Raw genomic sequence first — 24,671 nt, forward strand, 5'->3', positions numbered from 1 at the left:
GTTCCAAAATATTTACTTTGGATGTGCTCAATTTCTTGAAGGAGATCTTTGGCTGTTCTGTTCCATGTAGGAGAATGTTATTTACATTTTAAGGTTCTAGCGCAGGACTTTTTGCATAGTATAGTCTATGCACAAGATTCCGTATAGCAGAATGGTGTGTTGCTAACATTTTGATGTGGTGTAAGGTGCTTTTGCAAGCAGTTCCTAAAATGCAAGCTAATGAATGTCCTTGAAATCCAGTGGGGCTGCGCACTGAACAAGAGTCCAAGGTTTGTAAAGTTTTCATTTTACCTTTGTCTGTCAGTTTCACAAAGTGATTGAGGAATTGTCATAAAGATTTAAAGGATTGTTGGCATACGTTACGCATTGAGCTGCATGTCCATTTGTACACTGGACAGTTTGTTTGGGTGAAAGGAACATTTGGTTGAAAGTTTGTTGGGGACTTTTTTTCTATAAGGGTTTCTTTTGCCATAAGTGTGCTTCTACCATGTCATACACTCGACCATTATTGTCTATGGCAATTGTTTTTTGTTGTTCTTGTTTATAAGCTTCTTAATTGAAATATTGTTCTCTGCTGCTTGTGCACACCCATTCACCATCACAGAAGTTTGAGAAGGTCTCTATATTGACACTGTGCATATTTAGAAGTACTTTTTGTAATGTATTGATTAATTTAGTTAGTGGTTTCATTTAGTGTAAAATCAATATAATCAATTTCCTGTTCAGTAGAAAAGTGCTGTCAATTAGAGCTTTCAGGATTAGTCTCCTGCAGTAATTTGTCAGTTTATATCATGACTTTTCAGCTGTTTTTATAAGATTGTGAAGAACTCTACGGTGGACCATTTTTTGTAAGATACATTTTTGGATTGCTTTACTGCGACTATGTTAACACTGGTAGATACAGTGTTAGGTTCGTTAGTAGGTCTAATTTTCTTTGTACATATTTTTATATTTGTCATTTTTGCAAGAGGGGTCTTACTTTTTTTGTTGTGGCTGGTTGAGTTTTGTTTAGTGAGGTTACTAGCTCTTTTGTTTTAAAGTTTTCTAAAAAAAAATGTTTTAGAGGTGAATGACCATATGGTTTGGTTTTATTCTTATCTGCTCTATGTTACCTTTCTTTTCTAGGGAGTTGCTTTTTAGTAGGCATTTTATTGTGTCTGGTGGGGAAAGAGAAAGTTTGGGTTTGAAAGTTGTGAAATGTATAGCATGTATTGGGAATGGGTATGGGGGTGTGATTGGAGAGCTTAATACAGTGCTGTTTGATTGTGAGGTAGCATATCAGGTGTTATTGGGAAGGATGTGACAGTCAAAGTCTGTAGAGGTTTGATGGCGTTGGGTTAGTGAGTAATGGAGTGGCGGTATGATTTAATCAGTAGGGACATTGTGCTGTTTTCAGGGAAAAAGTGGGTGTTGCAATGGTGGGGTTTAGATGGGAATAGGAAGAGTGTCGATAGTGCAATATAATAAGATAGAGTGAAGAAAATGTTGGTTCGAAAAGAGAAGTCTGGGGTGATATATACTGAAACTGTGCTATTGTAATTACATAAGTATACATGGTACATTCATGTGCTTACTTTGTAGGATGTGAAGGGTATTCTTTTTTTGACTCTTGTCTTTGACAATGTGCTTCTTTCTTGTAATTGTAAAAGAAAGCTAGTGGGGATATGTGGAAATGGTGAAGTACTTTTAGTAAGCAAGTTTGTTATTTATGAAGGTAGGAGGAGTTGGGAAAAACAGTTAATTAAATTGCTGGATGTTTAAAAATGTTTGTTTTTTGGAGCATTTCCGGGAAGTTAAGAAATGTGTATGTGCATTTATAGAACCTCTGTGTGTAACGTTTTGTAAAAGAGAAGAAATGTTGATGGAAAAGATTTTTAGTCCATTTTTAAATGGCACCTGGTGTGTGGAAGTTTAATATGTTAGTATATGCTACTTGCCAACATGATGCATTCTAATATATACATGTTTATGAAGTCCTCTATTTTTTGTTTGTGTTGTGGGACGTGTAGTTCCACTTTTCTCATTATAAATGTTGGAGCACAAGTCCCAGATTGTAGAGGAAAGAATTAGGACTGCATAAGCAGCCAAAGAATGGAATGGGTTATGTTAGGAAGTATACATGTAATATGGTAAACTGGCAAACACTGAGTGCCAATTAAAAATGGTCTACAAATCTATGTTATCTGCTTTTACTTTTGTTCATGAGAAAGTAACACAGTGCTGCTGTAAATGCACATATGCATTTTTTTACTTTCATCAAAATTCTTCCAAAAAGAAATATTTTGAAATGCACAACATTTTATATGTTTATTTGATATACATGTCACAGTTTCATTCAAGTGCAGTCCTGTTTTTTTCTTTTCATTCTGGGACTTGTAGTTTGAGTTTTATAATGGGGAAAGGGGAATTGGAAGTGAAAGAATGCAAAGAAAAAAATAAGACTTAATAGGCACCTATAGTTTGGAATGGGTGAGGTTGGGATGTATGCATGTACTGCCAACATATTAAACTGGCACACACTAAGTGCCACTTAAAAATAGTCTACTCATCTATTTTATCTGCTTTTCCGTTCTTTTATTAAAAAGTGACACAGTGCTGCTATAAATGCACATATGCATTGTTTTACATTCATCAAAATTCTTCTAAAAAGAAACATTTTCAAACACAGAGCATTCTGATTGTGTGCTGCTTTGTGTGAGCAGGTGATGAATACCGCAATGCATGTCATTTGTGAGAGCAGTTAAACAGTGAACATGCCTATTGAGAAGCTTGTTACATAATATATATGTTTTCACCAAAACGGTCTAGAGTGCTTGGGCATTATTGTGCTATGATATTCTCAGCCTTAAACATCTCTTTGTCTGGAATTTGTAGTTTGATACATTTTTGACATTTTTGAAATGTCAGCTTAGCCAAGCTGTAGCCCGGTAGCACCAGCTATTTGATAGAGATAGAGCGCAGAGATCTTTGGCTAAACGTGGATTTTTGAAATTAATTATATATATATATATATGTATATATATATATATTTGTGAAAGAGTTGAAGAAAATATTTTTTTTAATATAGGCATACCTGTACTATGTCTTGTTAGATGCAGATCTTGTTGATTCAGGAGATATGTATTCTCAGAGTTCAAGTGTACATGTGAAGTGTTGAACTGAGATGACAGGGTTAGCTGTAGAGGGTTTGGATGTGATTGATGGATGGATGTGTGACTCTTTGAAAGCAGCTAATGAGGGAGTGTTGATAACATGAAAGTGGAAAGGGTAGCAGGGCTGTCCCTTTGTTACGAGGTCGGCGGACACCGCGGTAGTCCGCAGATGATCTGTGACACATCCGGGTCTTTTGAGGATGTCTGGCATGGAAAGGGGACTGTGGGTATCAGCCAATTAGGTTTCCTGGGTGTAGTATACAGGAAGTGAGGGTAGCAGGAGCTTTGTTTGCAGGAGTTGTAAGAGCACTGAAAATGGCTATGGCTATGTGTTTGAGAAGGCAGAGTGTGGGGATTTTGGGGGGCTCTTCAATTCAGTCATTGAAGGTGCATGCTGAAAATCATGCTATCTTTGAAAGTATGGGATTGGCAGAAGTGGAGGTTGTGTGGCATGTAGTTTGTGGCTTAAACTGTGCAAGCTTGTTTTCATTCTGTGAGTGTGGCTCACTTTAAATTTCCAGACATTCTAACTGTGCATTGTGGACTGGACATTTTGGGGTATGTGACTCTAGTGTATTTGCAGGCTTCCCTGAGGGATTTCTTTATAAGCCTAATGGAACTGTTTATTTTTTCAGAAATAAATCAGAGGCAAACATGAAGATGTCCAACAAACATTTTCAGTCCACAAATGGAAGAATCAAGGCAAAATGTCAATAAAGCTGTATCTGCTTTTTTTATATGCTGCAGGAATGCCCTCTTTTGAGAATGACAATATAAGGTCTGGGGGTGTGAATTTGTTTTGTGAAGATGGAGTTCAGTTCACAGATGTCAGAAATGCAATTTGTCTATACAAAGTTAGGAATGCATTGAAAAAGTTCCTGCAAGAAAATTGTAAGGGAAGATGTAAAGTGTACAGTTTTACTGTAAATAAATGCAAACAAAGGGGAAAAATGTGTTTGTTAACAAACCACAAAAAAAGGTTATTAGCAGGAGTTGTGAGAGCACTTACAATGGTTATGGCTATGCTTTTGAGAAAGGCAGAGTGTGTGGATTTTGGGGGACTCTTGGGTCCATTGGGTGAAGGTATATGCTGAGCATTGTGGATTTGTGGGAAATCTTGGATACCATGAATTTGAAGTGTCCCATTTTGTGCTAATATGGTTAAATTGAAACATCCGGACATTATTCATCTTCATTGTGTAGGCAACAGTTTGGGTTATGTGACTGGAATGTCATTGCATTTTGCAAAGAAGGAGGTATTGGAAAGTGGAAAGTAATGTTCCCAAATTCAAAAATTATTTTTTATCGCATTGCTCACAGACAGATGTGGATGCATTTGAGTTTATTTGGTCCGCAAATGGAAAAAGCGAGGCACAAAGTCAATAAGGCTGTGTGTGCTTTTCTGTGAGATGTTGGCATGACATCTTTTCATAATGAGAACATTAAATTTGATACTGCCAACATTTTTCAGAGAAATGGAGTCCATCTAACTGATGTGGGTAATCAAATTTGCCTGGAAATCATTTAAAAAAAGTTCAGTCAAATGTTTCTTTGTTCAGTTTATAAACCAACATTTTTAAAAAGATATAAAGACCAAAAACACAAAAAAGGTTCTTTTAAGGGTTGCTATTTTTTAATGCAAAACAATTTAAATGATTTTCATGCCTCCACCTCATGCCTGGAATTTTTCTGATTTCCGCAGACTAACGCGAGGTCGAAGACTATGCCAGTTGCACAGGGTCCTGTGACTTTTTTCCTCAGTTCTATTTTTCAACTGTGAAGGAAAATGTGTTTTGTTGGTTTTGTAATTTTTGTGGCTTTTTTTGTTGCATGCTAGGCAAGGTAAGGGAGGGAAGGGAGGAAAGGGTACCAACCACAGGGACGAAGAGGCAGGTGGAGAGAGGAAGATGTTGGGTGGGCCTTATGATATAGGTAGCAGTGTTTCTCATGCTCCTTGACTTCAGCCTTGAAAGCACTCTGAAACTGCTCCCCCCAACAGATCGGTTCATCGCAGTACATACATAGCACTGTGAATCTCGAAAGGTAAGGTTCAACAGTGTTCTGTATGGCCTTCGAGGTGGCCGTTGGGATACTCTGCCCCAGAGAAGTATGCCTTGTGGTGACAGTAGCAGTCGAAGAAGTTGGGGTAGAGGGCGTCAACCTACTCTTCCCTGAGAAAGGTACCGCCTTCCTCTGTGCTCCCGGGTAGTTGGACTTGGTGTGGCGTCACATGGCGGTGGTCCCATAGGAGTACAAGCTCAATTTTCCACAACTGAGTACAACTATGCACTCAGTACATCAAACCTTGGCTGGCTGCGTCTTTGGTACACCCCCTACAGTGGTGAGAAATTGCCACACCCAGCACTCACTGTGGGTGCTGGAGAAAGGGACTTGCTCTACCTCATCTTCATCTTCTTCTTGATCCTCCTCTTCTGTATCACCGTGCCTGTTCCCCTCTCCAGGCCCTCAAGATGGTGTTCCTGGTGGTGCTGGTGGGGGTGTTGGGGAGCAGAAGTGGCCATAGCAGATGCCATGATGGTCCCCACAAAACAAAGCAGCAAAGCAGGAACTGCAAGCTGGTGCTCTCTCATAGATAGCTAGAATGAGAATAAGGAAAAGTAATGGGTGGATCCCCTCAGGGGAGCTGTCTGTGGACCGCGCGACTGTCCATGGACTACCGAGTCAAAATTAGGCATTGTAAAGTTGTAAAAAGGTGCCAGATAAACTAACAAGGGGTCTAGGAGCTCGAGAAGGGTACACTTTCAGCTTGAAGCACCCTAGACTGACAGAAAATGCAGATTTAAACTGTCCCCGGTCATGAACCTCATTCGCGGACACCCCCATCATGCCGCACGGCTACAGTCACATGATGATATCCGGGGACGTCCACGAACATGATGGCCATCCGCAGACAACAATTGGGTGGGAAATGCAGTGCGCATTCACTCTGTGTCTGTAGAACAGACGAGGTGTCCGCGGACTAATTAAAAGTGCGGCATGCAAAACCAGACATGTTCGGACATCGCACCTGTCCGGGGCATCTTCATTTTGTGTGCAGACACCCCGGACAGTCGTAGTGTCTGCGGACTCAAAATTGGGGTTTAAAAAAAAAGGGTGATAGAGCAGTATACACAAATATTTACAGTATTAAACATACATTTATTTAAGAAAGAGATGGGGTACCGGAATGGGAGACATAAATGGGAGAATTAGGAATTCTTGTACAATAATCATGAGGGAGCAAGGGAAATTTTATTAAAATTTGGGGAATTTGATGGGGATGATTGCTGGGGACAAGGGGGACAGGTGCAAGAAGGATAGTGATAGGGAACATTTTCAATGACATGATTTTTGACATATTGTAAAAGTTCCTTAAAATCATTACTTAGTTCATCCAATTCTGTAGACAAGTTCATAATTTGATTATGTACAGTTGGGGATAGGGCTTCTCTTTGTGGTTCTTGGGATTCTGTGTAACTCAATTGGGGCATGGTTTCTTCATGAAAACTATGTACTACAAGAAAAACAGAAATTATTATTTTAGTAAGCTGTCTACAAATGACATTATTTCTTTACATTAAATTAATTAATAAATTATGTATTTTGTACCATTAGAGAGTTTCTAAATCTGTATGCAGAGTTCTACGGAGGAGATTATATGAAGTGTACAGTTATGGTTTCTGACTGGTGCATTCCACTATAATGGGCCTCATTACGAGTATGGAGGTAGCCATACCGCTTTTAGCGGCCCTCCACATCTTACGCTTTGACCTCCCTGGTCCCCATGTTTCATGAGCGGTGCTCCAAATCTCCCCCTTCCCCTATGACACTCAATATAGGCCTGGCCTCAATATAAACACACTCACGTTGGTCTGGCAACTTACTCCAAGAATCTACACAACTGTGAGTACTGTCCATGTTCCCTGGTTATTGGCTATCACATATGTCACCCCAGGTAACTATACATAGGCGTCACCCTGACATTCAATTTATTTGTTTATAAATGTGTACATTGTTCTTCTCAATATAGTCAATTTATCATATATGTATATTGTGTTAAAATAGTTAATTGATCATTGATAGAGATGTGGAAAGTATTGTACTACTACACAGTTGTTCATAAATGTATGTTTCCCGCTATATTGTGTATATTGATTATTGTCATGCCACATAATCTGTTTCTCGGGACAACAGTTGTATGTCTGTATAACATAATTCACATATAATACAATGTTTATGGCTCAAGAACATTAAAGTGTGCATATTGATCACATGTGATAGATACACATGATATTGTAATTATGATGCGGGTCTCCACCCAAATTCCTAGGGTGCTGCAAAAGTCATTGAGATTATTTTCCTTCTATTTTCCTTCTAGACAACCACAAAATGAAACTTGCTGCCTTGATTTCTTTCCAAACCAAAAATAAAATGAATAAATATTACCCCATCCTTTGCAAAGAACAGCATGGACAAATATGTATTTAAACAAACTCAAAACATGAAATTGTTATCTTTTAAGATGGAGGCTCACCTCTCTTGGCTGGTAGACCTGCATAATAGCCTGGCACTTAAGGCGTTTAGACTATGAATGTTGCTCTGTTTATAATATTGGCGAGCACTCATACGCACTTCGGAAAGTATTGTTGTTGACAAGTGCTATCTCCATATTATCCTGTATCATTTTAGCATTTTTACAATTTAGGAGTGTGATGAAAATACATTATTTTTCTGTCGATGTGCTTTGAACATTTTCAATGTTTGTAATGGAAATGTTGGTTGTTTCTAAGTGCTCTATGCGGAATTGCTAATTCCAGTGTCAGCTCCTCATGCTACACTGTCCCACCACCACCATATCCTCACATTGTCCACCAGTGCAGGCACCAACCACTGCCCACTAGTGACAGCCCCTGACATCATCTATAAGTGCACTAGGGGCAGGTCCTCACACTGTCCACCCCTGGCAGATTCTCTCACTATCTGAGGCTGAAGACATTTACTGTACCTGCATGTTAATCACAGGTGCTCAAACCACTGAACTACCTCATGCCAAAGATTGTTGGTGGTCAAATACAAACATGTTACCAGACAGGTCTTGTTCTGAAAACGCACTACTTTGAAAACACTTTGGGCCTCATTCCGAGATTGGAGGTAGTCATGGCACTATTTGCGCCATGACTGCCTCCAATAACGGGTCCGGCACCGGTGTTGTTCAATGGGGACTTACCGGTGCAGTCCGACCTTGGCGGGACCGGTAAGTCCCCATTGAACAAACCATTCCCCATTCCCATTTGAGCCCCCATAGGGCTCAATGGGAATGGGAGGGCGCTAATAATGGGCTCACGAATGGCAAGCCTGTGATTAGTGCCCTGGTCCCTTAGCGGGACCCATAAGGGACGTGTGGTCAGACCACACGTTCCTTACCGTTCCCTCCAAGGGACCTCGGAATAGGGCAGTAGGGGATTACCGGCACCGGTCCCCTTACCGGTGCCCAGTATCCCTTACCACCCTACTTGTAATTACCCCCTTTGCTCCAAAATGTCCTACGTGAAAGGCACCCTCTTCTGCCTTACCTCCTTCTTTCAACCACCCATTTTTGTCACTGGATATAGTTGTGCCGATAGGCTGGGAGAGTACTAGCACAGTGCAGGTAAAATCAGAGCAGGGACTACCAAGCTTTGACGCAAATAGCAATCATCAGAGCCAATAAGCTAAAGTAGAACAGAGCTCAGGAAGCAGCAGTAAGTGGTGAATTGGTGGATATGAATGAAACCAAGTGTAAAACCGCCAGTATCTGTGGCAAGTCGACTATTAACTTGCAGTAAGTAGTATTCAATATAGTGGACCCTTTGCGATTATTGGAGCTTGGTTGTGGAAGGTGAGCAAGGATTGGGGTTGTAAGCAAATGTAACATTTAATATGCAGAACCTGTCGGCAAGAACAGAAATATCGCCTGACACACAATGTGCCTTTTGCCCTGATGCCAGATCTGATGTTTCATTGAGTGGCCTCTGCTTGATTTATTTCTGTTTTCCCCATAGCCAATATGCCTAAGGAGAAAGTACCTGCACCTCCTCACTCTCTCCACAAAGTGGTGCGCGACAGAAACCCTGCTGCGCATGCTGAAGTTTTTGCCCAAGCTGAGTGCACGGTGACATAAAATAAGCCGACTGATGTCGTAGGCAATGCAGTATGGAGTTAATCCTGTGGCTTGGATGGCCAAGGGGAAAAGTCGAGCAAGGGCAAATAGCGCATATTCCATCTTATTTGCCGCATTTCTAACCCCCCTGCCGTACAACGCCATTTTTTAAAAACTTTTTTATTTGCTTTTGTAAAGTCAAAGCTTACTCCCCAAACAGTAGGAATGGGAACAGCCTTGCGCTACAATTCTTGATTTTATAATCATGTCATTGGCAATACAGTACACTTGTGGGTACATTTAAATGTACTTAAAATTCAGAAAAGTAAAAAATCCAAACGCCAGCCCAAACTAATTCAATTAAGAAGTCACAATAAACAGACACGATTGCAAGCATTATTATTTTACCCAAAAAGCCAAAAACAACATTGGTTGGCAGGACTATTCTGTCTGCTGTTAAATGTAATTAACAAGAGTGTGGGTGCCCCTCAGCTGAGAACAAACATGGTTCAAATAACCTGTTCTAGGGAATGTCCTCCACTCAGGAGGGTCTACAGCCATGTTTTAATTCACTTCCCCCTTCATAGAGGAGAAATATCCATTTGCCTATCACTCTGGTCCCACCCACAAAGGCAGTCCAGCACTGAAATGCTAGGCAATGCTCCTCTGAACACGAGTTCTACAAGCAACCCCAGACATGTGTTTCTTCCTTTTTGGGCCTCCTTAGTAAGGTGAAGCTGATCTTCTCTAAGGCACAGTGAGCAAGGAGTTAAGCCCCAAGTTTTACAAAATTAACAAGAGTGTGAGTGCCCCTCTACTGAAAGCTGTTCACTGAGGAGGGTCTACAACCACGTTTCTCCTCTGTGAGGGTCGGTGAACTAAAATGTGGCTGTAGAGCCTCCTCAATGGAAGACATTCCATTGAGGAGATTATTTGAGCCATTTTCGATCTCAGGCTGCCACGCTCTTGTTAATTTTGCAATACATGTATTTTAAGTTGTTTGAAGACATAGACACAATAGCACCAAAAAATATTAAGACGGGCAAATTAAAAAAAGGGCATTGGCAGGGGTGAGAGACACATTTCTGCAGACCGTACCTGCATGTCTCTTTGGATTATGAAACAAATAATGGCTCGGGCTTCTGATTGAGCACTCTTGAGTGCAAGGTTCAAATGTCACCTTCGCCAATGCCTTTTTAGAACCAGCACTGCATTTTCTTGTTTATGCTGCACTTCTTTATATAAAATTGAGTTGCATGTTTTATTGTGTTGCTACTTCTTACTTGCAGCTGTTATTACTGGGAGTTGCCCATTTAATTTTGGACTGTGTGAGAAATGTGTGGAGCTTGTGGGTGGCAGCCGGGTAAACCTATGTAATGTAATGTAATGTGTCATTTGTGTAGCGCATTTTCCCATTGGTATCGTCTCAAAGTGCTGTAGGTGAACGCCCTCAGGGGACCAAAGTCCAAGGTGTGGGAAAATTGATCAGAGGAGTTTAGAATGTGTGTGTGCATTTTAGCCAATGCTAAGTTGCATAGGGGTAGCAAAGTCTATAGTAGCTACCCATATCGAGCCCACAGGTGCGTAGGTGCTTTCAAGTCTTCTAGAGAGTATGCGAGAGCAGGAAACACAATGACGTGGCCGACTCGACCAAATTTATGTTTTAGGGATAGCTGCATTCTAATGGCAGAAAAGTTGTGCAGTGTGTTATTGAAAAGGGTGCATGATTGCAGATGTGTGCGGGTGGGTGGCCTTGCCTTCGGCTGTCTTCCATGAGTATGGAATGCGATACGTAGCGTGTGTTTTGGCTGACTCCTTGGTTTCGTAGATGTGTCATGGATTTTGTCCTGTGGTCTGCTGGAGATTATTAGATTATTCTCACCTTCATTTAGTGATTACATGGAAGTTTCTTGCTGCCCCGGATTACCTGCAAAGTGGTTACCTAACCTGAAGAGGGCCGGTTTTGTCTGGGTGCTGGGGGAAATAGCCATGTCTTTTAATTTCCATTTTTTAAAGTGCTCACACAGCCCAGGGACATCGAGGAACTGTCACAGGAATATGTCTCTTAGTTGCGCATTTATAACGCGCTTAATACCCGGAGGTTTTTAAGCACGGACCCAGGGATCGAACCTGTGTTGCTTTGTGTCGTCTTGTTTCCAAGGCGAGCATGTTGCCGCTGAGCTATCCTCCTGGGATCCTCTTGAGGGCCCTCAGGTGATCTTCTGTGCATTGGACTTTGGCCGCTGCCTTAACCAGTGCCTTTTCAACACCTGACAAACACCTTCCATTCCTCGATGGGCCCTACCCTCAACAGGTAAAAGTTCCAGCAGGCCACTGAGCACAGCACCTGAACATGTTAGAGTGAATTTTGAGGTATCTCTCGGCCTGCAAGCCAACAAACTAAGGAAGGTGAAATGGGAGACTGTGCCCTCAGATTTCAAGCAGCAGTTAATCTAAACCAAATGTTCTTCCCTCCCATATCCCTTAGAAACTATTTCATGCTAATACCTGGCGTTTTCAGACTGCCCCTTTCCCTCATCTGCCAATTTACATATGCTTTTTTTGTTCTTCAACAGATACAATGTATCTATTTGAGACACTAAGAGTGAGAGGGAAGGGACTGACAAGTGGCATTGTAAGCTACAGAAAGGTGACCTGTCTGCAAATGGCAATAGGGTAGGATTGCAGGGTTGCAGTTTGTTTTGCCTTTTAGTCTTACACCCCCTTCCCATGATAAAATGACTCACTGTTTAGATCTCTTAGCACCTTACAATACTCACACCACTACCCCTCACAGACGGCTGCCACAGGCCTATCCATTAGCACATCAACAGTAATCCGAAACACGACTAAGCGCTCCTCCTTAGCCCAATCTAACTCTCTCACATCAGTGGCTAACCAGGCCCAAAGTGCTCTAGTCCCTCAAACCATTAGTTCATCTCTTTGGATAAAATACTCCCAAGTTTCTCCATCAAACTCATAGAAAGCAGATTGGCACACAGGCACTGGGTACTTCCGTCCTTCCCCCATCATCACCACAGGTTTCACATCCGCCTTTCCCAATGTGCCACTAATGACCACCACTACCCTCCTTTCTTCTTACAGAGCCACACATAGTAAGGTCAACAATAGTGGCAGGAGGGAGCTATGCAAGACCACTCACATTTCACTGTCTAGTTGTCATTTATTATTTTAGTTCTCAGTTATCCCCTTTCTATCACCACAGTTTTAAATACATTAAGGATGCTTTTCATTAAGAGAGCCTGCTGCAATTTTCCCAGTGTATCTGTTCAAAGGGTAAGGGTGCCCCTTGGATATGGAGAGGTTAAGCTCCTGCAGAATGCCTGCCACCCGCTTTGGTCACTTGTACGGTGTTTACTCCTCTTGGCTTCTGCAATTTCTTTTTCAGTTTCTTTCTCGATGAGACCAGGGATGCAAGCTCAGTATCTGATGTATGGTCTGTACATTAGGCACATATCATAGAAATAAAAGTTAAGGTATGCAACCTATGCCTCTTTCCGGTTGTTTTGCACTTCAACTCCAAACTGGTTGGCGCTATTGGGAGCTGTAGTTAAAAAGGTCTGGCGACCTGCAGGTTGTGGATACATGTTTCGTGCAGTGGCAGGACATCCCCGCCCTATTGCTACTTGTGCCGTTGATGGCTTTATGTCTGCTCTTCCAGTCTGTGAATGCTGAGGTGTGATGATGACCAATACCATAAATGTAGTAATGGGAATGACCAGGCAATCTTGTCCACGTGACAGACGTTGTGTGTCAGAGAGCACAGGTGTCTATAACCACAGACTCGGTTTCCAAGTTTTAATGTTGCATTGTTTGTGTTTTTTAAAGGCCCTGTTCACAAATAAAAGAAACTCTGTATTATATAATTGTTCATCTTTTAATATTTCATTGAACATACATGAAACTGTCTTATCTGACCCATACCCTCTTTGCTGCAAACATGACCACAGGTGCAGGCTGTGAGCTGTCGCCAAGCGTACGGTACACCTATGAGCGATTGGCAACTGCAGTCCCTTTAATGTCTCTAGGATGAAGAGACGTACTGTAGCCGTGATAACGATTGCGTTCATGGACACCAAATTGAAGGCACCAAAAGGAAGAGGCAAACTCTATCAAGCGTTACACACAATCACCACTACCTGGGTCCCAGTAAAGGGCCACAGCAAGTCAACGGCACAGGAGTGGCTTAAAGTCAGGTGTGAATGAGCTGCTCTGCTGTAAGAGCAAGCAGGGTAGAGAGGTGGGGACATTCATGAGTGGGTGTGGAGAGCGGGCAGGATAGTAAGTTACAAAAGGTGTGCGCCTTTTCCTCAAACATCCTGCAATTAAGCATAATCTGCAAGAACTGTGCTGAATGTTTTGTCAGCGAGCAAGGGGACATGTGGAGTGGACACTATACATGCAGCACTAGACATGTGATTGTGACTGTAGCTGATTACATCGTGACATATGGCGGTAGGGTGAAGCTCAGTTATGCTTCACCAGGCTAGTAGTGCAGATGTGAGAGGGTTCACCTCTCCCGGCAAAGAGCTGGGTTTGGTTCCCACCCCCTCCAATGACTTTTGGAGTGGGCCTTTTTAAAAATTTGTTTCAGTGCTTTTGTGTGATGTCCCCAAGCATCACTTTATTCTCACATGAAAAAGCAGTAGGCAAATCAAAACAGACAGAATAAACACACTACATACACAAGAAATTATACAGATGTAGAATTTATGCAGTTGTAGAATGTATGAATTGTACAAATTAATTAATACATCAAATGTGGCAACAGCAGATCGCATCCTCAGACACAGTTGACTTAGGGGGTCACCCAGTTGATGATGAGGCCCACATCAGGTTCGAACCCTGTTCCCCAGTCTATCACAAGTATCAAGTAAGGGTGTTCGCCCTGAATGCGTCACACTCTCCCCCACTTCAGAGTAGGCCTGTGGCAATGGCCAGCCAGCAGCGCCCTGCCCGAATTGCATGGTGCCACCTAGAGGTGAAAGGAGAAACAGAGTCTCAAAATGCTGTTTACTATCAATATCACCAATAGATTCGCTTTTTGAAACACATTGTGTATAGGCGCTATACAAATAAACAATCAATTCAATTCAATTCAAATAGGGCCAAACCAGAGCCAAAGTATGTGGCCGATGCAGCCATTTCAGCCAATGTTAAAAATCAATACTTTCGGAGCACGCACACAGGTACTGTCGATGCGTGCCTAAGTGCCGCTAGCCATGATAGTACTGCTGGAAGTCCACGTGTGAAAGGACAAGACTTCATTGGAATGGTGAGAATATTGAGGCTAAATAGGAAAGGGCTTGTCTATGAGGTGGGATTGTTAGCAATTAAGAACCAGGTGTAAGACATGCCTTGAGCAAGGCTAAGAGAGAGAGAGTGTCAGAATTATAACAAGCCAAGATTCCCAAGTTTGAGTTTGGTGTCCAGTGAGCCTATTCTGTAAGGTGATTTTGGAAGAGGGGGGATTTCACTTTCCAGAAGATGTTGAAGTGTGGGGCACAGCATCGTGGGCAATGGAGGGAGTACTGAAAAGGGATTAGCGGAGTGTTAAGCAAGGCTCGGTGTAAATGTGGGGGTGATAAGTGTCTGACTTATGCTTGTGGTGTATGTGTTGGGTGTAGTATCGGCCTGTACGCTGAGGTGACGCGTGAATAGGAGTGGTCAACAGCTCTCCGTGTGTAGGGCAGCAGAGTGTCGGTTACTGGGGCTGGTGATGAAGAAGATGCCTAACATCTGGTATCCCCTTGAAGAGTGGAATTTTCGGTTGAAGTGCTTCATGACATGTTACCCTCTATTTCTTTAAAGGATTAAAAAAAACGGAAAATTTACATGCAAATTCATACTTGCCATCAGTGGAGAGTTGCAAGCAAAGCATCTACCCAACCACAGGGAGCAAGTGACAAAGCACTTGGTGAAGCCGTGAAGGGTTTCACATGGACTAAGAGTAGGCAGAGAGGCTGAAGCTTTGGCAAGAGGAGGCGTGTGGTAGATTCAAAGCAATGCTGTGATAGAGTAAACAGCAGGTGCCACCCTAGCTTGCACACTGGACCCATAGAAATGGGGGTGGGGTTCTCCTTGTGAGCCTTGTCTGGGATGCCGTGTCTGATACTCACTCAGCATCCCTCTTACCTCATATTTTGGGATGAGTCTTACCTCATATTTTGAGATGATTGGACATATTTAATTAAGGAAAAGAACGAAAGGGCAAATGTTGAATAAGGAAGGGGAATGGGAAGGGAGGAACAGCATTATATAAAGTCGGTTGTCGTATGCCCAAAAGGTTCAGATGACTCCAGCTGTTGAAATGGACTCCAGCTGTTCCCAGAAAGGATGACAGCAGTCTTCAAAAATCCAGGACGATCTTATTGTTTTCTGTTTTTTTATGGGTTTTTTTGTAATTCCCTTAAATACTTAAAAGTACCCACTTGTTAGCCTAAGACCTTACTTCGAGTGTGCAGTCATGTTGGTGTCCCACTCAGAAATGTCAGCTCTGGTTAGCAGTTTTAAGTTGTTTGTTCCCCCCAATGTTGACTGACGTGCCCCGTCCGCAAGTCCAGATCTGTTACCATGCTTCCTTCCTCACCTAACACATTTCAGACGGTGATTCTTTTCTGATCTTGAATCAATGTACCTCAGGCTGTCTCTTTTACTTCTGGAATCTAGACCCTCACATTCAAAATGTGGCCATCAGAGCGTTTGGCTGATTGTTTTCTTGGTTTTTGTTATACCCCCTGATTTTGCACAGGGGCCTGGTTTTCAACTTCTTTTGTTGAGATATCTGACAAACAAGATACAGGGCCTGATTCACAGAGCTTTTCCCATGGAATCACGCCATTATAAAGCGCTTCTGTGAATCAGGCCTGAGTGTTCAAGATGAATGACTAGGTGAAGCATGACTCCCTATTCAAAAGACGAAACTGTTGGCTTTGTCAAACCCGTGTTTCCTTTTGAAAGTGGGGTCTACGTTTAAAGGACGCATTATAGTCCCTGGGCCCTGAAAGCAGGGCCTGCAGCTTATGTTCTCGAAGTTTGCAAATAATCTTAGCCGAACTCAAGCAATGTCTTATCTTCCAGGAGCTGCGATCTGAAGTCGAGATGGAGGTGCTGGGGGACACCGAGGGACTCAACCTGGACTTCACTGCAATCTGCCATCACAACAATGTTTTGCCACACCAGAAAAAGTGTTCTGGCATAAAAGTGGGGGACACGGTAAGTACTTCGTGAAACAGAAGACACTTTTCTTTTTCTGTAGCTTTCATTGAAGGCTTACAGCATGCAAACACTAGGTTCCCAGCAACAAATACATGACAATATGTAAGATCTGGGTTACTATGCCAACGTGTATAATATAAGTCATTTATAACGTGCCTGCACACATGTGTTTCTAGGCGCGAAAACCATTTGTAATACCAAGCATTGAGTGTGGTATTATTTGCAGTGGTTAACCAGTAAATAATTAAAGGTGATGAGGGTGAAGCGGTGGCAAATGCAAGCTGACAGTGGCAGAAGGAGGCACTTAAATTAAAGGACATTCACAGACAACTAGAAGTTGCAAAACTACAGCAAGAGTATTGCACATATAGGTCAAAAGAGATGAACAACACTGCGACCATTGCAACCCCTGACACCACCGCCTCCAGCCAATGCTTCCCTCTTAGCACCTGCTGCGCCAATCACTGCAAGCGGCAGAACGTCTGCACAGCAGGGTCTGCTCGGGGAGGCCAGCCGGCCAGGCCCCTCTCTTCTCTACTGCAACCATGTCCTCTCCAACCCCACTGCTAGTGGGGGATGAGGACCAATCCTAAAGCAACACTGTACTAGGAGAGGGAAACCGCTCTTGACAGAAACAATTAGGAAATATTTAGGGGCTGGCAATGTTGACAGGTTAGGCGCTATGATTTAATTTGTTGCCCAAGATCACACGCTGTGGTGTTAATTGCTGAAGCTGGGATTTGAGCCGAGTCTTAAGTTTCTGCTCCTCGCCACATTTTTCCGTTTTTGGCGTACAGTAAGGTGTCATTATTTGCAAATGTGTGTCTTTCTAGAACTAAAATAATACCTTGTTAGAAAGTACATATATCACATGATAACAAACATGCCAATATTTAAAACCAATCCTAATGGGAACATATTATGCAAAAGGAGAATGATTGCAGCTTTATTTTCACCATCATACATGGAAGCCTATGCATACCAGAACTTTTTTTGCGTCAAGTAAGCAGACCGGAAAATAATATCCCCAGAGACCTGTGACATTTGGTTAGCTATCTCCTGACTAAGTCTAAGGACACTCAAATGGCAAAAATTAAAAGGAAGAACGGGCAATTGGCTAAAGAATGCCACCAGAACACGAGAATGCAAAGCTTTTCACAGTAGTAAGCAGAGTACCATGTAGTGAGATAAGATGGTCTGTCAAGGATCACAGCATCGTCTAGTGGCAACATCCGGATATGAGCCTTGCCACTGCCTCAGTACCTCTCCCGACAAACACATTATGCTTTGTATTATGAGTGCAGTATGTATTGCCATGCTGGGCAGTGCATCCCAGTGTTGACAGCCTGTGCTTGCAATGACTGAGCTCTTGACCTGCACCATATGGATGCAATCGTGATCTTTTATAACTAGCACGTTCTGCTGCAGCTGCATTGTTTTGCAACATAGTAGGTGTAACCCCATAGTTCATATGCTCGGTTTATCAACTGCGCCCAGAGGAAAGGCGGAGTCCCCCTTGCAGGGATTTGGTACTTTCATCTGGCATGTGAACACAGACCTCTGCAAAGCACACTGAGCTATCTTCTAAACCAAAGTGGAAGTCAAGCCTTTACATGTGCAGCTTAACATGGATTATTGCACGTGATCAACGCATTTCCCAAATAAATGTAAAACACGTTTCGCAAGTGGGTACAGAGCGTCAGAAGGCCTCATGATAGGATGAATTGATCAGATCGAACTTTGTTGTCAACAGCAGCCAGGTCGCAGGCTCCGAGCTCCAGCAGTGCACTATCCAACAGCATGACGTTAAAAGCGTGTGCCACACTACAACCAGAGACCTCCTAATGGGTGGGCACAAGGAAGGCCTCCACCCTGGGAGGGCCCCCACGTGGATGCCTGGTGCAAAGAGACCAGCTCACATTTTTTTTTTATGAAACACATATAAAATTGCTTAGTGCATTGGTTAAAGGCCACTGGTCCAGTGGTTCTATGCTGTTCTTTTGATGGTCGCTGTGTCACTTCCTGCTTTGCGTGCCTGCGATAGCGCTGCCTAACGTTACCGCATGTAGATTTCTCATGGGGTCCGGGTGGCGGATATTACCTTCACCGCACCTTGAGAGTAAAGGCATAACCACGGCATCCGTCCCTTTGTATCCAGCACATAACCATAGCTCATTCCTTTTCCCCCCAGAAAAGCTGAGAATGAGTCCTTGTTTGTTTTTGGCATAAAAAAGCTGCAGATTTATTCCACAATATCACAAAACAACACTGCACACATTTGTGGAAAACACTCATAAGATGCGGCTACTGCTCCGTGTCCCAAATAACTCCTTTCCCTTTTCTTTCCCCAAGTGTCCAAAAGTAGACCCAACTCTCACCACCTTGCGGCTGAGCTCCTGGGCGGGGAGAGTGACGTTTCCTTGGGGGAAGCTGAGCCCTAGTTGTTCCTCCCAGACGCCCCTGCCGCTTAGGCTCCCAAAGGGCGCTGGATCAGAGAAGAGCAAAGACCCTTCCGGCTTTCTCCTGGCTCCTCCGGAATCTGTCTCATGTGTTTGTTTGGCCAAACACTGCCACACCACGAGTGGGTTGCCGCCCACTGTGGCTCCCCCCTTTGCTTCTCTCCTTACATTTCCAATATTCTTGTGCAGAGGTGCCAGAAACAGATCCATGCCCAATGTTGATAGGTGCACCCCATCCTTGAGAAAATACTCTGTAGACTTCAAATTAATCAGGCCGTGCCTGATCTGGCCAAAGCCCCTGCCGAACTTTGCCATTGCAGTTTAGCTTCCGCCTGAACTTCTCTACAGCTGCGTGATTCTCCGCACCTCTCCATTCTGGCCTTGGGATGATATCTGACCAGACGATCTCTGTTTCCCCCAGCTGACCTGCTAGCTCCTGCAAAGAGAACATCATTTCCCTCCTCAATGCACCCCTCCCCAAATTTGTCGAATCATTACCCCCCAAATGGAACGACCAATATGTCTGGTTTTGCACTGATTTCTGTTTCCCCCAATTGACCTGCCAGCTCCTGTAGAGAGCCCCTCAAACCCGCATCAGAGCCCCTCTTCCCAGGCTTGTCAGGTCATTACCTTCCAGGTGTATGACCAACACGTCCAGCTTTTGCTGTTTCCCCAGCAATCTGCGCACCTGCCCCTACAGTTGTGCCCACTTCCTCCCCGGCACCCCGTGCCACTCAATTTTAAATTTTGCTGTCTGTCAACTCCTCCTGTTCTGCCGACCAGGTTGTCCCTGCCCTTGAGACAAATGAATGACCTACCACCCAGACCGCTCTCTTTTTCCTCCGGGCTGCTGCTGGTGGGGAGAAACAAGGTGGCATGTCAATTGTCCCTTTCCCTCTTGTTCCGCTTCAACCAGGGTGGGCACCTCTGCTTGCCAATGTAGGTGTTACCTGCTTCCCCCTATTTGTTTGCCCAAGTCTGCAGTAGGCCCCACTCTCCCACCCTTTGAGCCTGCGCCTACCTTGCCCTTGCAGGTGTCCGTGGGCAGGGAGAGCGCCGTTTCGTTTTTTTGGGGGAAGCTGGGCCCTTGCTGTTACAACCAGACGCCCCTGCCGTTAGGCTCCCAAGAGGCACCGGTCCGAGAAGTGCGAGTCCCTTCGAGCTAGGAGTTAAAAATGCACACCTTTCAGTGCTTCCCAACACTATTAGACCTTGACCTGTTAATTACTGCTGATGTCCACCTCCCATTGCTTGTTGATTAGTCCCCCCACTTTGATTATTAGGACCTGACCCCAGCAGTAAATTGAACCGCTGTGAACCGAACCGGGCCCACCACATTCCACCTCACCCTTCAATCGCCCCAAAGGTCCTGTTTTATCCCAAAATGTGGGCACCCAAAACCTTCCACCTAATCTTCACCCCCCAGGTACTTGTTTAACCCGTTGGCTGCCACATCCCTGACACCCGAGGTTGTCCTATAGAGTTACCCCGCCTACCGGGTGCTTCTTGTGTTATGTGGCTCTGGCCGAGAGAGAGGGAGGGAGGGTAATGTTAGGTCGACCCACCAGTCTCCCTTTGGCATGCCCCGGTTAAGGACGTACTACAGTTGAGCTGACTAGGAAGGTATTAGTTTACCGTGGCCCTGACTTGTGGACAGGCAGGTTTAAGCTGTCCCATAAAATGACAGCCTTAGACCAGAGTTGCCTATAGCAACAGCGGCAATACGGCCAACCTATGCAACCTGTGGCAGTTGCCATTGCCCATAGTAAGAATTGTGCTCCCTATGGAACGCTCAGCCCAGGAAAACTATGTCCCAATTGAAAGATTTAACCCTCTATTGTTCAGTTGCGCGGGAACGCGCTGCGGTTTAAAACTGTCCCCATCCAGCAATAACTCTGCCGCCAAAATTAAAAATGTTAAACCAACGGCTGCAGCCCTCTGTATTTCCTTTGGCCGCCCATCTTCAGTTCGCTGCTAGCGGGTTGCCCCGCCGGTAAAATAAAAGTGGGACCCAATACAACTTGAACCTGGCTGTACACATGAAATAATCCTTTACGGACGCCTGCCAGAATACTGCATTGTTCGCCCGTCCCCCATGACGGTGTTTCGCCACAATGTGGAACACCACCGTTGCTGATGTCCTCTGCCCCTGATGAAATGGGGCCAGAACAATAACCTACTACCACCCAGTTCGACCCCCGTCCTTTGACCCACCAGACTCTCCCAGCCCAAACTGTAACATCACCCCTCCTTCAAATGAAACCATGGCATTATACTTCCTTGTCGGCCCACAAACCTATGTCAAGAAAACATTGGGCTAACTGGCCATCCCACTGTATTGCCCTACGTATGCCTGAGCAGGGGGTGCATTATACTTTGATCAGTTCTTACCTGCCTAATCATATTCCCAGGCAGCTATTGCTTCCCTTTATGCTCCTGCCACCGTTGCCTGTAACCAAGGGCCAATTATAACCTTGTGGGTGCTGCCAGCCCCCTACAGGCACCCACTTTGTCATGCCGCAATCAGCGTACCTTTCCCCGGGTAAGGCATCCCACCATGGACTGAATTACCAGCCTGCTATAATGCAGATGCATAGGTTATGCCACTGCCCCACGCGGTCTGGGGACCTGTAAGGCAGCCAACCTCCTTTAACCTAGGGCAACATTCCCGTGATTCCATGCCCAACCTGAACCCATGGGGTCGGGCCCCTGCCCCAGCTCACTTCACTACCGCCGCTTGTTGAGTGCTCCAGCCGCGTCCCTGCTTACTTTTACGCTTAGGTTAGCCCAAACCAAGTAATCGTTTGATTGGGAAATCGCCTGTGACCACAACTTGTTCCTCACTAGACCCAAAGGGATATTCATCCGCCAATCCCATGTCTGTACTGTGCCCCTGAGCCCCCGTCTCTCCATGGGTTGAAACGCCCTGTACAATAACTATTTCCAGCAACCGACTGGTTCCGCTTTGCCCCCCTGAATTGTGATATTTGAAGTCCGGGGGATGGATGAGGGTGGCCCATCCGGATTAACTGAACCGAACACCCCTCGTTGCTCTGTGCCATCCTGTTTCCAAAACTTGCGCGCTTACCCCACTCTCAATTCCCAGAACTGTACCCCTTTGGCGACCGCTAGATCTCCTTTCCCCATGTGGACTAATTCGGTCACTGGCTTGAGTGCTCGCGACTAAGCATGTTGGGGTTGGCCATGTTTCCCCCAATACCCCCTTTGTACGTAAACGAAGCCTGACCCAGGTTCTCCAAAATGATTGTAAACCTCCATCTTGAAACCGGACATGCGGCACGGCTTCAGACCGTGAGCGCCAACTTTAACATCGGCCGCAACAATCCCTGCTTGTGTTGCCCCATGTGGTCGGGCAACAGCAACCTTAAATCTGCAAAGCTCCCCCATGGAGCAACCCCCCGTAGCCGGGCCACCCAATTAAGATCAAATGGCGAACACTCCCTCTTCCTCCACTGCTGAAGAGAACAATTTCCCTGCAACATAGTTCAACTGCAAGCCAAGCCCATTACTTATAATACCTGCTTGTACACACCTGTTGAACCGCACATTTACCATCTGCGTGGCTCCGCCACTAAACACCCCTGTAGCCGGGCCACCCAAACCAGCTTAATGGTGAACACTCATCTTCCCCCATAGCTGAAGAGAACAATTTCCATTCAGCCTAGTTCAAACTCGAAACCCTGCTCCTTCTCGGCACTACCTGTTTAGAACTAAAGTTTTTGCCTGGTCCGTCTGTAGTTAACCAGACGTACGGTTCAGAACCGCCTGAGACCAGTAATTTATTTATCATTCATGCAGCATACATAGCGCCAGCCACGGGCTAACATAATACTTTAGCATTTATATAGCGCTACGAACCCTCAGACTTCTGAGCGCTGCTTATTTTCCCCTGGTGAGTGGTGGCCATTTATCGACTTCGGAAGGATGCATGGGCGAGTTTTTGCCCTGCCGGGATCCGAACCTGCGTCAGCAGGCTCTGCACAGATGTCAATGTGAGCGCTCTACTCGCTGTGCTACCGGACCAGCTGTTGTCCCTTCCATTTCAAGGTGAATCCGACATCGTACCCACAGGGGCAACTACCTTGATTGTAACGCCTTGCCCTTTCAGTCCTTACATGTGGTGAACCATCATGTGCATACATAAAATCGTATTGGGATCGCCTCCACCACAACACCTCTGTGTAATTATCTGCCCCAATACATTTGTGTGTTAAATGCCGCCGCTCATAACACCATGCGATGCCCATACTGGCTATAACCTTCGCACTTTTTTATCAATTCCTGCTGTGACAACCGTACATCAATTCGCAGGCTCAGCTGCATTGAACCTGCCCTTATCAATTCAGCACATGAGCAACACAGCCGACTTGTGGGACGGCGCCCGCTTCCTTCCAATCCATCTCCTGTCCTTATACCAGAAACCATAGCGTCTGAATCGACTGCTGCCTCTCGCGCAGCTCCCACAACTTGCGTGCCAAAATAGCATTTAACAGAACCGCTCCCGCTATGGTCAGACAAACGACCCACGGAACACGCCTTATAACCGGCCTGTACCTTAAAACTGTAAATTTATATCCGGTATAGCACATTTGCATACCCACGTCTAAATGCAGCCACAAACCCTCCCAACCTGGCTGAATAAATAATTTAACCAAAAGGAATTGAAATACCCCCAGCCATGCATTAGTGCTCGCGGCACTAGCGATCCACTATCTAACACTCTGCCTGGTGATACCACCGCCTGGGGGCCCCTCCAAGCACACAGAGTGGCACGCCCAAAAACGTCAGCCCTCGAATGCGGACCCGGGAACATAACCTCCCCGGCTGACCTTCAATATTTACACAGCGGGTTCCCCGCATGCCGCCACCGCCACACCTGTAACTGCAACACATGTCCGATACTTTGGTTGTGAAATATTACAGTCCCCGACATGCCCAAAGCGACCCCATCCCGGCTACCATGTGCACCAAATGACTCCTCACGATCACAGGCTGGCCGCACTACACGGCAAGCAGATTTCAAAACCATTACTGCCCCAGAATGCCAGTCACAACGAAGGCAAGGCAACCCAATTGTTATTCAAAACATGCCCCCCGACCGTACATATGGATAATATGGATAACATTATGTGGCCACATTCTTGTTAGCCTTCCGCCACTTTGAAACTGCACGCCTGCCCTATGGTTTAAAATAGAGCTCCTCGGTAGGTAACAGGCGTCCTCTGAAGCAGCTGTAGATGCTGCTTTGTGTCTAGAGCCTGCACATTATAAAGGGGAATCCCCTCCCCTTTCCTTTGTTCGCCCTTCGCGGGCTTTCCCCAGATTCCGCCTCGCTTTCTTTTGCGGCCTTTTCCTTCCTCTTGCCGCGCCGGTGTCCCCGCCCCCCCTTCTTCCTAGGAGGGGGAGGCCAGGAGGAGGACGCTGCCCGGGTTATCGGGGTGCCTCCTCCATTTGCCTTGCACTCTCGTCGTCACTGGCATACTAGCGTGCTAATCATCGGATCTGCGCGTGCAGACGCTGTAATTACCATCTGTGGATATTTCATGCAAAATGCTGCTGCTCTTTTTTATTTATTTTCTTGACAGAGTAGAGCTAATTTTTTGCATGCATTTCTCCTGGTGACAGTTGGCAGCGGAGTGTTTGCTGTTCAGTGGCACTGTC

The 24,671-nt window shown here is 44.9% G+C and overlaps 1 protein-coding gene across 4 annotated transcripts in view; it reads left to right on the plus strand.

Annotated features, from left to right (window-relative positions):
- Nucleotides 1-24,671, plus strand: part of ITGB6 (integrin subunit beta 6) — a 382,803-nt gene that overhangs the window by 213,219 nt on the left and 144,913 nt on the right. For all 4 annotated transcript variants that reach the window (XR_011274731.1, XM_069616349.1, XM_069616348.1 and 1 more), the window contains one exon: nucleotides 16,393-16,527. Coding sequence is in view for 3 of the 4 variants with exons in the window: in XM_069616349.1 (XP_069472450.1) it covers nucleotides 16,393-16,527 (135 nt within the window). In the remaining variant the exon portion in view is untranslated. The remainder of the gene's footprint in view (nucleotides 1-16,392; nucleotides 16,528-24,671) is intronic.

This window comes from Ambystoma mexicanum, chromosome 9 (assembly GCF_040938575.1).
Source record: "Ambystoma mexicanum isolate Mex_15411 chromosome 9, UKY_AmexF1_1, whole genome shotgun sequence".
Classification (NCBI taxonomy): domain Eukaryota; kingdom Metazoa; phylum Chordata; class Amphibia; order Caudata; family Ambystomatidae; genus Ambystoma; species Ambystoma mexicanum.